General features: G+C 45.0%; 1 protein-coding gene across 10 annotated transcripts in view; it reads left to right on the forward strand.

Annotated features, from left to right (window-relative positions):
* Window positions 1–13510, forward strand: part of DGKG (diacylglycerol kinase gamma) — a 214136-nt gene extending 200626 nt beyond the window's left edge. For 5 of the 10 annotated variants that reach the window (XR_002084030.2, XR_008422496.1, XR_002084021.2 and 2 more), the window contains 4 exons: window positions 28–2667; window positions 7850–8082; window positions 12248–12390; window positions 12493–13510. Coding sequence is in view for 1 of the 10 variants with exons in the window: in XM_019463428.2 (XP_019318973.1) it covers window positions 28–126 (99 nt within the window). In the remaining 9 variants the exon portion in view is untranslated. Of the gene's footprint in view, window positions 1–27; window positions 4556–7849; window positions 8083–10243; window positions 10440–12247; window positions 12391–12492 lie in introns of those variants that run through there. The other 5 variants (XR_002084023.2, XR_002084025.2, XR_002084022.2 and 2 more) reach the window with 5 other exon arrangements.
* The last annotated feature ends 636 nt before the right edge of the window (window positions 13511–14146 follow it).

Consider the following 14146-nt stretch of genomic DNA (forward strand, 5'->3'; position numbering starts at 1 on the left):
AACTCATTTATGCCTCTTTGCTTTTAGATTAAAATTACTCACAAGAATCAAGCGCCTATGATGATGGGGCCTCCCCAGAAGAGCAGCTTCTTTTCACTCAGGAGGAAGAGCCGTTCAAAAGACTAAACAACGTGCCATAATGCCAGTTAAACCAAGAGAGAAAATAAGAAACTGTAACACATACACACACACACACACACACACGCACACGCACATGCACACACGCACACTCATCTCTAACCAGTGGAAGCAAAGCCACCCTTCAGGAAGAAATCTTCATCTTCCCATACGTTCATTCTCTCTTCTTCAACAAAGGACACACCCCAACAGAGCCAGGACCCCCAGAAAATTTTGAATGGACCCAGGGCCCACCAGGGTGATGTTGGCTCTTGCAGCAACCTCCACATTCCCAGAAGGCCTTGAGTGGGACTTTCTGAGACTGAAGGAGAAGTCCCCCTTTCTTCCAACCAGTCTTGCAAGGTCCCTCACGGACGCTCACAAGGAAGCAGGCTGCAGGTTTCCTGCCTATGGTGAGATCGGATGTGGCCAAGGGAAAGCGCTCCCATTCCAGAGAACTTACACAAAGGTCCCTCTGTACAGAGACAAACGGCCTCCAACTCTCAAAGCATAACCCTTGGCAGGGCTCAGCAAGCGCACGTTGGTTTCTTAGTTGTCCTTCAAGCAGCAACTTCTGCCTGAACTTGCTGAGGAGGCAGAAAGGCTGTGGAAAGCTGTGTTTCCATTCTTGGTTCTCCACACTGTCAGTGGGCACTTGTTATTTTCCCAAAGCCTTCTCCTGGTGGCTGTGTGTTTGTTTGGAGACGGCTCCAAGAGCCCCCAGAGCTGCCTGTACAGCACACCTTAGATGTGGTATTTATTTTCTTAGTTCTGTGAACACCTGGGAGGGAAAGCAGAGAAACTGGGATTTATTTTTCAAATTGGTGTCATAATATTGTGTAAAAAGGGAAGAAAAAAAACCACCCCCAGCTTCTTTCTTTTTCAAGCCAAAGCGTGTTTCCTGTTTGAGTTCCAAGCCCTGGTGGCAGACTATTTCCTGAAGGCAGAGAAGATGAGAAGGAAGGACCCTTTGCTGAGAAGACCAGGAGACAAACCATCAGGTGGCTCCCACCTGCCTCTTTGCACCTACCACTCCCAGAGTGTGAGCTGAAGGCCCTTCTGATGATCTAATGTGTGTGTACATATATGTAGCATATATATTTATATATATATATATAAATATTTATTTACTGATGGACTTCTCCTGACTGAAAAAAAAAAAAAAATATGTAGAATAGGAACAGAAAAGTGGGAAGGAAAAAGAAAGTTTTCACTCCCCCATTCCACCATTTCATGGTCAAGACACATTTCCCCATGGTGATCATGAGATTTAAGGGAAGTGAAAGTAGCTTCTTTATTGTAAAGAGACTGAGAATTCCTATTCTGGATTCTCAAAACAACCATGAAAGATACGCTAGACACAATTTACTCTCCCATTTGTCAGATAAAAGCACCGAGTCTCTGAAAAGTTAAGAGACTTGTCCGTGGTATCTTAGCTGATGTGGTTTGAGAATAAGTGCCACTAAGAGGATATTTATTAGGGAAAAGAACCCACACATCTTAGAATAGGGTCATTTCTGGTCACTGGGAAATGATTCCATTCGAGTCCAGGTTGCCAGGGAAGAATGAACATGTAGCCCATGTGAGGATGGGACAGGCCCACGTGAGAAAATAGGGGCCTCGTGATGCTTCCCGGAGATTCTATCTGGCCTGAACTGGTAAGAAGTTGGTCTGGGTTGAAGGCACTAGACAGATCATCAAATTAAACTCTATCACCTGTCAACTCATCATGGTCCTCATGGCCTCCTAGTCTGGAAACACCTCTGGCTGCAGGGATGACCTCAGTGGAGACTCACAAGATGGACTGAGGCACCTTCTTCAAGGTGCTCCCAGCCAGTACCCAGAGGGATCTTGGCAGAGGCCAATGGGCTTCCTGCACCTGGTGCCAGCATCACCCTCCTTTCCTGAGGGCAAGTCTGTGTAGAACTTCATTACTAGACAGAAACATTTGCCTTGGCGCCTTCACTCCACTGGACCGCCATCCCCTCTGAGATTTCTTAAGAGGAAACGTGGGCCCACTAGACATTGCTCCACTGAGCTCTCTCTAATCTTGCACTGGGTCAGGAGCTTTGCACAAGGAAGGGAAATTAAGACTGTGTGTACACCCTGATCCTAACTGTGAAGGAAGCAGTCATCTAGGACCATCCTGCTGGACCTAATAGTGCAAAACAGTGGGTGAGGGGAAAACCAGGCCGTCTGGAGAATGTCTTGAATGATGGGATCCTTGGTGATGGGATGGACCAGCAAGCTCCAGAATAACAACAGGTACTATCTTGGAAGCCACTTGATTTTGAAACAAAGGCAGGTGTGGGCTCACTAATTCTGAGACATTTACAGACATTTTTGCATGTCTGATCCCCCAAGATTGAGGCTGTTGAAACATAGCACTGTCAACAGGTGGAACTGAGTCTCAGTGATTCACAAGTCAGAGTGGCCGTGGCCTGCTCTAGTCCAGTGCATAAGACTTGCAGTGTTGCTTGAGAGACATGTCCCAAGGCCTCCTTAGAACCACACAGTATAATACACCAGTGGAATTGCACTTCCAGTTTGGTAAGTCCAGTGTTGTTTAATGTGCTGTTGCAATTCATTCCTTAACTACTGTGACCATGGCTTTTTCCTGTAGAGCACCTCATCTTAGTGATCTTCCCAGCAACCTCAGAGGCTGACAGAGAATGTGTTACCCTCCCGATCTTAATAATGAGAAAAATTAAGCTTAATGAGGGTTCAGTGACTTCTCAAAGTCACACAGTTAGGCAAGCAGGGCAAAATCCAGTCCTTTAGTCTTCATCTTATTCTAATTGTGACCATGCCACAGACATGTTCTCACCTGCCCCCACAGTTCTACCCTACCAGCAATAAAAATAATGAAACAGAAAATCTTCAATACATTGTGTTGTCCCTGGACTGTTGAGCTAAGAGTTGCATCTCATTATGGCTTGGTCTTTGTGGATTTCCTCCAGTGAGTTGAGAATGGAGATAGACTTAGTAGAATGATTATATTTCAGGTCAGAGACCAGCTCCTCTCAAGATAGTTCTTTCTACAGATGGAAAAGATATGTTAAAATTGCCAAATAAATTAGGAAATACTTGGCAGAATCTGGAAGAGCCTCCAGACTGGCGTTACATAACATGCATATACATTATACATATGCACATTATATAAGGTGACATAGTACTTAATGTGCTGTATATATTATGCAAATTACATATTTGTGAGTAATCATGATAAATATAGAGACCCACTAATCACTTTTTTACACATACTCAGTGACAGATTAGGAAGTTACTTTGCCAGAGAGTCTTAAAACTTACTCTCTCCTGCTGCTTTGGTTCCAATTCCTGACAAAAATAATTGCATCAACTTTTCCCATCTCTAGCCCCCTCTCCTCTTAGCCAAAACCCTCAGTTACCTCCTGTCCCAGCTAGGCTGTACCTTCCGTGGAACACACCACAATTGGATCCATAAAAATAGAATCATGGGGATGGGAAGGATCTAGACTTCCAGATTCCCTATGTCCCAGGCCTACATCTCAACACTCCCAGGCAAGTGGGTGCCTAATGCTAATATCAAAAGTAGAGAGGAGGGGAGAGGGGAGGGAGGAAGGGTGGAAGAGTCTACCAAACCTCCAAGGAAGGAAACTTCATAGTGTTCCCTGGCCACCAGTTCCAGGATCTAACAATAACCAATCAGGAAGTTATTTCAAACATCTAAGTCCCCACAGCATATCTGAGACCATAATTTCCTAAGATGTGTTTTGCAAAATGCTAGTAGCCATAAAATGCTCCATGAAAACAGAATTCTGTGATCAAGTACTAGCTCCCTTTCTGGGAGAGACAGAGAGAGGCCTAACACTAAGAACTCACCATGAAGAACCATAGAGTCCTTTACTTGTCTGTCAACATCAACAGATTAGAAACACTGCCTTACGCCCACAATTTCTTCTTTTTGTCCTCAGTGGGGATAGGAACATGCAAGTAACCATCCTCAGCAATAATATTCCCAAAAGTACTTCTCTAGGAGAAGTAGTCTCCATTCTTAAGACACTGTTTAGTTTCTGCTCTGTGATTGTTCCCGTCTACATTCTTCAAGTAAGAATCAAGGATCTGGACTCTTTGTCCCATGGGTGAGGAAGGGATTGGGGGAAACATGATAGCTTCCAGGGGTCAGACTTTGTGTAGCTCCAGAGAAAAGAATCAGGTCTAAACAATGCAGTTATAGAGAGGTTGATTTTTATTCAATTGAATGACTGCTCTTGGAACTGGCCTAATATGGAAAGGGCTTTTTCTGGGGGGAAGAAGAGTTACCTGCTCTTATAGGATAGGCCTTGACTTGGTTGGGTGGGGAACTAGCAGTGATTGATCTACCTTGTCCAAAAAGCAATCAGAACTGTTTTTGTAAGCATCAATGTTAAAACAGTATCTATTACTTCCTTTTGAACAGCATGCCTCAGTGTCCCTTGTTTTCTGAAAGAATGAAAATGACTCCTAGAGAGATTTCTGGATCGGTGGGTACTGATCAGTTAGACCACACTTAATACATGGCAAAATTGACCAGAATCATTGACATCCTCGAGGATAGCTAGTGGTAGTTATCTCTTCTCAGTAGCTTGGAGTGTTAAAGGAATGGGGTTCAGTATTCAAATTAAAAGAGATTTTGCTTTTCTGTTGGGGTCCATAGTAGCAGTGCGGAACTGTTCTAGTCACAAATTTCGGGCCTGCATCTGACTTGCAATAACAAGGAAAAAGAAACTATCCCACATGTGAAATAGCAATCAAGTTTTACATAAAACAACAGAGCAGAATTGTATAGAATTTCACATGGAGCCATTGTTTATAGCTCCCCTTGATGTCCCATCATACTGGAGTGTATCTTTCAACTTTTTTACTGTAGAGAGAAAGCAGGAAATGGAGACAGGAAAGGGAATGCCCACTTATTGCTTACTGGATACAGGGCATCACGTTGAGGCCTCCATGTGCTGTCCCATTTAATCCTCAGAACAGCCTACGATAGGAGCATTGTACTTATTTCACAGATAAAGGTATTAGTGCGTAGAAAGGTAAACCACCTTGTCCAAGTTCAAACAGATAGTAAGACATGAATCTGTCTCACGAAAATGTATGTTTTTTCTACTATACTTTAGTGCTTTTAACATTCTTATCTGTTTCCAATCCCACTATCATTCTGGGTGAGATTACACAGCGTTGGCAAATTGATCTATCAGGTCCACCTCTGTGTAGCCCTCTAATCATGTTCCTACTGAAGAACTCTCAGTGCTTGTTCACATTTAAGCTCAACAGCCTCTGTGGACAGCTGGAACCTCAAACCTCAACTTTGCAATCAAATTGACAGCCAAAACTTAGTCTTCAATGTTTCCAATTCTAGGTGAATGGGATGCACTTCCCGGGGCTACCTCATAGATTTTCTACCCAACTCTGTGAGTGGGAGAGCAGCAAGCTGTCTTCTCAGACATAAATGCCATGGTCAACGGTGACTGGCCTGCACAAGGAAGGAGGGCTGGGGTTGTTGAAGGGAGCCTCCAGCAAGAAGGCTCTGCATGTGATCCTCATTAGTGATAGGCGTGGGCTGGGCCATCTGTATTCCACAGGAGAACAGAATGGCAGGCTGCCTTTCAGATGCCAAGAGAAGCTATCTAATGGGAAGATCCAGAGAGCTCAAAAAGCAGACAGGCATCTTTCCTCAAGGGGATCTCTGTAGGAATCCAGGGACATAGAAAACCAAGGGTTTTTGGAAATAAGCTGCTTGACTTGCTGGGTACCTACCCTGGCTACCACTTTATTCTTCATGTCCATGGTGCAGAATGGCAAGCCAAGGCCTGCAGCCTCATCTGCTAGCTAAACTCCTTTCGATGGAGCCCACGATGAACCTACGTTATCCTAAAATCTGTGGATGCTGTGGCAGGTGCATCATAGCAAGGCACCAGGGTTTGCAGCTAAGCCTTCAAGTCTCCCAAGGGTCAGGAAACACTGTAACCAGGAGGGACCATATGACTGGATGTTCAATGCAGATCCTAGAGAAATAATCAGAAAACATGAGGACAACTGTAAATTGGTCAAGTTAGGAAAATGCAACTTGGAAGCAAAGAAGAGAACATATAACGCAGTGTCAAGCACGTAGTAGGTAACGAGTAAATATTTGTTAAATGAATGAATAGCTAAAGTGGGTATCTGTCCCTGTATCCTGGAATGGATAGGGGAAGGGGGATAGAGGTGATGAAAGCTTTTTAACTAACAGCTCAGGAACTTGAAACCACAGGATGTAGAGGGAGTCATGGGGGCCTCTAACTACCCAGACATCTGTTGAATGATGGACACAGCTAAATATGGATCATCAAAGGGCTTTCTAGGTCACATGGAGGGCAGTTTCATGATTCAGAAAATATGAAATTCAACTTGGACAGAAAGACAGAAATATTTGCAATCTACTTCTTAGCCATCAGGTCAGAATGGACAAAGAATAAAAAGGCAGCACAGAAGCGGAGTTACAACACAGTGAGAGATCAGCATAATAAGGTACAGATTCAGAAGATGAAAAGACATGGAGAACTGGGTTTTTTAGCAGATATTTGGGCAAGGAAGCTGAGCACTATAGTTCAAAATGAAAGAAAGGACTGACAAATCCTTTTAAAAAAAAAAGCAGCTTAAAGTTGAGTTAATGGTAATATGTGGGACATGTCCAGGCATTAATGAAACTCTTATTAAATAACTATCATTTATTGTGCAGTCCAAAGCCTATTACTTTTATGACCACTGCTAAACTTCACAGGAACTCTCCTGAAGTGGGTGGTATACAGTTCCCTACTTGACAAACAAGGACTGAGAAACGGAGCAGATCTCATAGCAGCAGATCCAGGATTCAGATCTGTCAGTATCTGCCTTCAAAGCCATGTTTGCACCTCACTGCCACTGCTGATGACTCTGAGCTTCAAGCGTAGTGGCAGGGATTTTACCACCCCAAACCGATCCCTTGTGCACGACTTAGCGGACATCCTTCTCAACCTGGAAATCTGAGTCCACGAAGCTGGGGTGGGAAACAGCACTCACTTGGCCAGCCACAGAGGCTCATTGAGAAGGAGTGGACCTGGGCTGTGGAAGGTGTGTGCACACTTCACCCTCCCTTCTTCTTAGGCCCTCTCTCCAACGCGCCAGCTGGGCCGTGTCCTAGGACCTTACTCAGACAGCATCCAGCCAACAATGAACAGCTGGTAAAGAACTCACCAGATCAGGGTGTTCGCATAATATGAAAGATCATCTTAAAAGATACACAGAGACCATATTAAAGATCAGGAGCAAGTGAAATGAGGTCAGGTGGTCAAGCCTCAGAATTTAGCAACCGATACCTAAAGGTGGAACAGAGATCCAAAATGTCCTTTTAAAAATCTGTTGGATGAATCATAATTTGGAGTAAAAAGACTGCTTCTGGAATGATGCAAAAAAAAAATGTTGAACTTTTTCCTTTCCAAAAAAAACAAAAAAATTGTTTTTAAAAATGGAACGTTAGCAAGAACTATGAGGTGAGGGATGATAAAATGGTCATTTCTTTTTACCTTAGATGAGACAAGAGGAAGTGCACTTCTAAACCTCACAATATAAATGGCAATCCAGAAAAAGATTCCAGGAAGTGTGCATTTTCTGCTGAGGGATTAAACATCAGTACTTTCAAAGTAATTAATGAAGTGACTTTTTTGTCTTTTTTATTTTTTATTTTTTAAAGAAAACTGGTACTAATAGGTCACCAGGAAATGGCACGATCTTCAAGAAAAGAAAAATTTTCCTGATGAATATTTCCTCTCTCCCCAACATCTTTGAGGTGAAAGGATTGAGAACTAACTAGATCTTTTAACTCAGAGCAACATACATCATGGAAGGTGTTAAGAACAGAGGATATCATTAAAATTGCTGTTTGGGGTTTGCTGTCATCACTCTCTGCTCCCACCAGGCATTAAGGTAATGATAATAAACCTAAGAAGAGTAAGTAATCCCCATCTCCCACCATCTCCCCGTCAGCCTCCTAAAGCTCCCACCACCTGCCCAGGTTAAACATACTTCCTTGAATTAGGGTATCTGGGAGTAATTTCTCTTTATTACAGACATTTTCAAACACATAGAAAAATAGAGTCATGAATATAATGAGAACACTTCTACCTGTCACTTAAGATTCAACAGTTCTTACCATTTTGCCTTATTTGTTTCATACTTTTTTACTGAAGTATTGGAAAGTAAATTACAGGTGTCATGACATCTCACACCAAAATACTCAACGCATATATCATTATCGGGGATCCTTCCTTACGTGTGAAAGGCTGTGTGTATCAAACACTCTGCTCTCAGAAGATGTCAGGGTGCTCTGGTAAGCTCGGTTGTTCCTCAACTGTCTGAATCCTGTTGTCACACATAGAAGTTAATCAGGACAGGGGCCCTGGGTGGCTCCGTTGGTTAAGCATCCGATTCGTGGTTTCGGATCAGGTCATGATTTCATGGCTTGTGAGTTCGAGCCCCATGCCAGGCTCTGTGCTGGGAGCTTGGAGCCTGCTTGAAATTCTCTGTCTCCCTCTCTCTCCACCCCTCTCCAACTCATGTTCTCTCTCTCTCCCTCTCAAAAGTAAATAAATATTCTAAAAAAGAAGTTAATCAGGACATCGCTCACACACTCATGAAGAGAAAGTTTTGGGTGGAACCCAAGGAAGGTCTTAGCTGTATTCAAATCGTTCCCGATTGATCTGGAAAGAGGAAACAGCACATTAACTAAATCCTCAAAAGACACAAAGTGGGAAAGTGTTATAAGCACTAAGTGATGCCAGAGAGAAAATGCAAAGCACTTGGGGGAGGTAGAAATTTACCTGAACAATGTGTGTTCTTATTTTTGAAATAAAAATTGTTTAAAGCATTAATAGTTACAGAAAGACTGGGCACACAGTATTATTTGGGACAGGTAAAACACTGTATCTGCAGATTCATTTAATCATATAAAAGACAACTGTAGTTATTGCCCTCACCCTGTGAGAAACATGGCGCTAGACTGGGTGTGGGTGCGGGGTGGGGGTGGGGTAAGCTGCTGAGATGCACAGACAGGTCCTCCCCCTCCACTGGGGCATAACTGAACTGGAAGTGTGTCAACTCCTGAGAGAACGTCTGGGAAGCTTGGTTGAGAAGCGTTGGCTCACTTATGTGGGGTAAGATATCATTTTCAATAGGCAAAGAGTAAAAGAAGCAGATATCATTCCATTTGCTCTGTGCTGGGGTCAGGGCAGGCTACCTGCAGATGTTCTGGGCAAGAGGGTGGGCAAGGTGGTTGGGTAGTTTGCTTGCAAAAGTCTGCCGGCTCAGTGATTCTGTCAAACAAAAGGGAAGCAGGCAAAATGAGTGACAGTAGGTTCCAGAATGTTCAGCCTGTCTCAGTAAGTGAAATACGTTTCCAATTCAAAACAGCCTACATGGTGGCAATGACTGGAAACTAAGGCCTGATACCCAGTCTGTGGCTGGTGGACCAAACTGAGCACCCATCTGGCTTTCCACAAATTGGGAGGAAAAGGTTCCTCATCCATAGCCCCAGTGCATATCTACATTTCTTTTGACTTATGAAACACCCCACCACACCACCGCTTCCCCCATGGGGTTCATAAGAACAAGCACCACCTTCTTCTGTCCTGACGTTGCTGCCATAAGGAATGCAAGTCTATGTTGACTGACTCGGCAATGAAAATTGTTTTCATCCTCCTGAGAGGAGGAACATGTTTTCTTCCCAGAGCGCCCCCTCTTTGGAAGAACACAGTCTTTCCTGAGCTTCCTCCTCCAGCCTAACCCCTGGCCCTGAAGCCCAGGATCCGCTGATGGGCGAGAAAACACATGAGCTCACTGGAGCTTATATAAGAGCTCTTGGCAGGCCTTCCCGGGAGCATGCTCACATTTGCCTTGTCTAGGCAATGTGAGTTTTCTTTTCTCTATCTCCCCAGAACAGAGAGGGCTATGTGTACTCCTGTTCATTAGTAGTTTTGTAGCAGGGAGGAGGAAACACAGCGTTCCTTCCTATAGCCCAGTGATTCAAATTGGCACAGTTTTCCTGAGGGGGAGAAATAGTATCTAAAAGAACTCACCTGTTTGTGTTGAGCCCCTTGTCTTAGTTCTTTTCCATGAGGAGGCCGTATGGCCTCCGTCCCTGCAGTGGAGCCATGAGAGCAATAAGGGCCGAAGCCTCCTCGACATCTCTGAGGACTACAGCTCAGGTGTCCCTTCTGAGATGTTTGTGAGCAGGGTCTAGAGCAAAGAGAGACAGAATGGATGGAAACTCCTGTCTTCCCTCAAAGGTAAAAATAAAACATTTATGCAGATCTTTCAGGTGTTCTCATTGGCAGGAAATTGATCCTGCCTCCAGAGGACTTGGCGAAAACTCCTATCCTTCCCCAGACTTCATTTTCTTGATGGAGGAAAGAAACTTTGGGGAAACTTTTGGGAACTGCATTCTGGAAACTCAAAGAGAAGCAAGGAGAGAGAGAGAGAAAGTAAAGGAAGGTCATGAGTCCATCCTCCAAATTCAGTGGGTGTTTTACATGGCTCCCAAGAGGAGAAAGGATTTGGTTCTTCTTTTGTGGCTGAGGGAAGAAAAGGAGAGGGAGGAGCCAGGGGGCCCTTGGCCATGATGGGCTCCACTGTGCCTCCCCACTGGCTCCAGGCCTGGACAGCTCAGGGCAGTGCCAGACAACACAGGGAGCTCAGCCTGTGCCTTCTCATTCTCCTTCCAGAGCTTCAAGGCTATGACCAACCCCAGGATGCTTCCTGCCCACAGGCAGGTGGGGAGATGCGCTCTCCTCTCCCTGCTCAGCATTATTCTACTCCTCTCCTGGGGCCAGCACCCCTTCCTACCTGACACCAAGGAGCAGGAGGGAATTGAGCGAGTGTCAGATTATGTCTCCGTTTTCCCACCTGTGGGTTGGGGCCAGAGAGGGCGGTTCACATATTTATTCATTTATTCATCCATAAATACTGTGTTATTAACCAATGTTGATTTGCCAGGCACTGTATCCTAACTTCTTAACGTATTTCAACATGGCTGTCTTGCTTTTTCTCAGCCATTTCCCAGCACATGCTGCTTTTCCCAACCTGCACCCACCTGCAATGCCCACTTCTTCCACTTTTTCCTTTTTCTTTTATTCTCATGATGTTTCTCTTCCCTTTCCTCCTATGATTCTATTTTTAGAGCTTTCATACATAAAATCAGAGGATCATAGGGATCTTAAGGGGACATTTGCCCACTTTGTTATCTCCAGGCAAGTCTGTGCTGAAAAGGCCCAGGAAAGATCAGAGAACATCATCCCGAGCCCAATTTCAGAATGTATTCAAGTGTCTTACAGCTTCTCCACATCAAGAAATTATCTCCAATGCCTAACTGAAACCCCTCTGTTCAATACTACGCTCCTTTTTCTTTTCCTTTTGGGTCATGTCTCAGGCCTAAAGCACCTTTGTGGGTATAGAACCACTGAGGAGTTTAATGCAAAACAGCATAGCCAAACATCCCAGACCAGAGGATATGAGCTTCAGTATGAAAACAATAGAACCAGGAACAAAGAAAGGACCAGAGACCATAGCAATTAAGTAGGTTTAGTTTCTGTGAAATCAACAAAAAGAGAATAAGAAAGAACCCACAAGTATAACCCTACTGGAGTCATGATTTCTGATCAACTACCTCAATTAACACAAAAAGTCCATTGAGCAGGGAGTTTTGGAGTCAGCCCCCTATTGTTGGAAAGGCTCTTCCTTCCATGTCATCAAGTTAAGCCTTGCACACAGAGTTGGTAGCTAGCATAGCACAATGTCAGTGCTCTGTCGATTGTAGTTGAATAACAAATGGTGGTCATTCAGCTCTGGCTCCAATGCCACTATATGCAGAATTCCTCTCCAGAGCCGTTTTTCCAGGCCTCTGGTTAGGAGGCAACCCAGGTCTACACTTGGACAGGGCCTAATGCTCCAAATGTTGCCCTTTTTGATCTGTACAAACCTGCCAAGATTGCTTGCAGCTGATAGAGGCAGTGTGGGTAGTGGGCCTAGCGGGTGGGTCGCCTGACGAGGAGGCAGATTTCAAAACCTGCACCATTTTCTTCCTTCCTTTCTTCTCCAGATGACAAGAGGCAGGAGATCCGACTAAAGAGAAGAAGGTCCTACAGCAAGTTGCTGACCCAGCTTATAGCACAGCTGCCCTCTTCCACAGAATGAGAAGAAGCAACCTTTTGTGCCTCTGTGTACCATCACCCTCAACACTCGGTAGATACCTCAGAGAAAGTGATATTGTTAGCAAGAAATCATAATCCCAAAGAAGCCACTGCTAAGGTGCGGTTTCTGATGGATGCTTTTCTTTCTCTACAGAAAACAAGACCCTCCTGTCTTGGAAAAGTCTGGCAACTGTCCCATAGAGGCTGCTGTGGAAGGGAGCCATTCCACATGCCAGGATGGTGTGAGGGATGAAACCCTGCCTGGGAAACAAGCGCAACATGGGGAGTAGGCTACAGTCCTGTCTCAGCCACATGGCCTTGGGCATGTCCTTTAGCCTTCTGGGGCCTCTCTTTTTCTGTCTACCAAACAAGGGGGCTCTAAAGACTTTCCCTCTTCACTGATCTTGCCTTTACCTGGGGTAAATGCTGCGGCCAAAGGAGAGGGGGCAGGGTCCTTGTTCTTATGGGTCTCCCACCAGGCCCAAGGTTTCCCCCAGCCCTGCTACCCTGAAGGGCTACTCCTGGCCGCTTCAAGAATCTTCTCTTCCTTCTTAAGGATTTATCAGGCTCAGAAATCAGCAGATTTGGGGGACCAATATGAAAAAAACTCTATGAGGAAACTCTTTGATAAGTCCTCCACCTTTACACACACACGCACACACACACACACACACACACACACACACACACACACATATACAAACACACATACTTGATCCCTGAAGTGTAAACATCTTCCCTTCTGTGTATCAGACCTATCTTCCCCTTTCTCATTGCCAGTATGTTGGGAGAAAACTCATTCCCACCAGTGGAAAAGCGCCACTTCCTCTTAGAGAACTTAGCTAAACCTCAGTGTTTGGGGGTGACCCTGGGCATAGGTTGAAGCAGAAGGTCCTAACGCACCTCAACCACGGCCCATAAATGCAGACTCTACCAGCCGAGACTGAGGCAGTAACTAGGTAACACAGTGCCGGGTCCAGATCCTTCGCTCGTGGTCCACCCACCTCCACAGCCTCTTCCACCCATAGATATGCTGTTCGTAGTGGTGGCCGCCTGCTCGAGCCTGCCTGTCTGCCTGCACTGAGTGCCGTACATTGTTCTGTAATGTACCGTATATATGTGTGTCCTCACTCTGTGGTTTACTACAAATAAAAGTGACAGCGGGTAGCTGACCTCTGACCTCTGGGGTGGTTTCTTTTCAAGCCACCGCTTGAGAAATCTGGGTTGTCTGATCAGCCACAGAGCACTGGAGACGAGCATGGTCCTCTAGACTCCCGGGTAGCCTATTCACAGGTGCGCACTGCCAGGGGTTCCACTGATGTGCCGGGACTAGGAAGAATGGAAACTCTCTGTTACCACTTTCTTGGTGCTGAAGAAGGGGGAGAGGAAGCCAAAAGTCCTATTAAATAAGGCTTTACCAAACATTTCATGCACATCATTTCACTGATATCTGAAAACTCCCCTCTGAAGTGATTAGCATTTTATAGATGAGGAAACAAAGGCTCAGAAACGGTAATTAACTTGCTCAACAAGTAACACAGTAAGTCACCCAGTTCTTGTCTCATATCCCATATATTCTTGCTCTTTCCTTTAAACTAGTATTTCTGCAGGGAGGGGGTGGGGCATGGACTACTTACTTCAGAAACACCCGAGGTCCAGATTCCTGGGCCCCTGTCAGACCTCCTAAATCCTGAGAGTAGGAGCCTCAAATCTGATCTTTTATAAGCTGGGTTGGTACATACATCCTTGCGGCCACCGCACCGCACCCTGCTGGGAGAACAGGACCACTGGAAGGACAGAGACAAGCC

The sequence above is a fragment of the Panthera pardus genome, unplaced genomic scaffold (genome assembly GCF_024362965.1).
Source record: "Panthera pardus isolate Hobbes unplaced genomic scaffold, ASM2436296v1 HiC_scaffold_16, whole genome shotgun sequence".
In the NCBI taxonomy this organism is placed as follows: domain Eukaryota; kingdom Metazoa; phylum Chordata; class Mammalia; order Carnivora; family Felidae; genus Panthera; species Panthera pardus.